The sequence below is a fragment of the Oncorhynchus clarkii genome, chromosome 5, assembly GCF_045791955.1.
Source record: "Oncorhynchus clarkii lewisi isolate Uvic-CL-2024 chromosome 5, UVic_Ocla_1.0, whole genome shotgun sequence".
NCBI classification, from domain to species: domain Eukaryota; kingdom Metazoa; phylum Chordata; class Actinopteri; order Salmoniformes; family Salmonidae; genus Oncorhynchus; species Oncorhynchus clarkii.
This window is the reverse complement of record NC_092151.1, coordinates 82514956-82515552: the sequence shown is the minus strand read 5'-3', so window position 1 is coordinate 82515552 and position 597 is coordinate 82514956. Positions and strand designations below refer to the sequence as shown.

The window sequence follows — 597 nt, the reverse complement described above, 5'->3', positions numbered from 1 at the left end:
GGCATTATAGTCAGAATTGATGTCCCCCTTTTGAAGTTATCTTCTTTGGTACTATGGCCTACATGGTTGTCGTAAAAACCCTTCTGGTCACAGAATGTATCATTGTGTCAGTAGGATTTAATAGAGCCTATTGAAAGTGAATGCAAGCCATGTGTCTCCTGTAAAGAGGCCTGTTAAAAGTTGGAGTGACTGACCGCTGTGTGTGTGTGTGTGTGTGTGTGTGTGTGTGTGTGTGTGTGTGTGTGTGTGTGTGTGTGTGTGTGTGTGTGTGTGTGTGTGTGTGTGTTCACCCTCCCTGATGGGCTGACTGTTATTTTTGATTGGGCAGAGTCGGGGGGGGGGGGGGGGGGCGTAGAGAGGTGTGTGTGTGTCTTCACCCTCCCTGATGGGCTGACTGTTATTTTTGATTGGGCAGAGGCAGGGGGGGGGGGGGGCGTAGAGGGGTAGAGAGGTGTTGGAGAGATGCAGGAGGGCTAGAGGGGTGGAGAGATGTAGGAGGGCTAGAGGGGTGTAGGAGAGGTGGAGAGATGTAGGAGGGCTAGAGGGGTGTTGGAGAGGTAAGAGGGGTAGAGGGGGGTGGGAGGGGTAGAGAGGTGT

The 597-nt window shown here is 52.6% G+C and overlaps 1 protein-coding gene across 1 annotated transcript in view; it reads right to left on the bottom strand.

The window, feature by feature from the left end:
- Nucleotides 1-473: 473 nt before the first annotated feature.
- Nucleotides 474-597, bottom strand: part of LOC139409776 (LIM domain transcription factor LMO4-like) — a 32047-nt gene continuing 31923 nt past the window's right edge. Inside the window, exon 5 of the mRNA XM_071155154.1 lies at nt 474-500. Coding sequence (XP_071011255.1) covers nt 474-500 — 27 coding nt within the window. The remainder of the gene's footprint in view (nt 501-597) is intronic.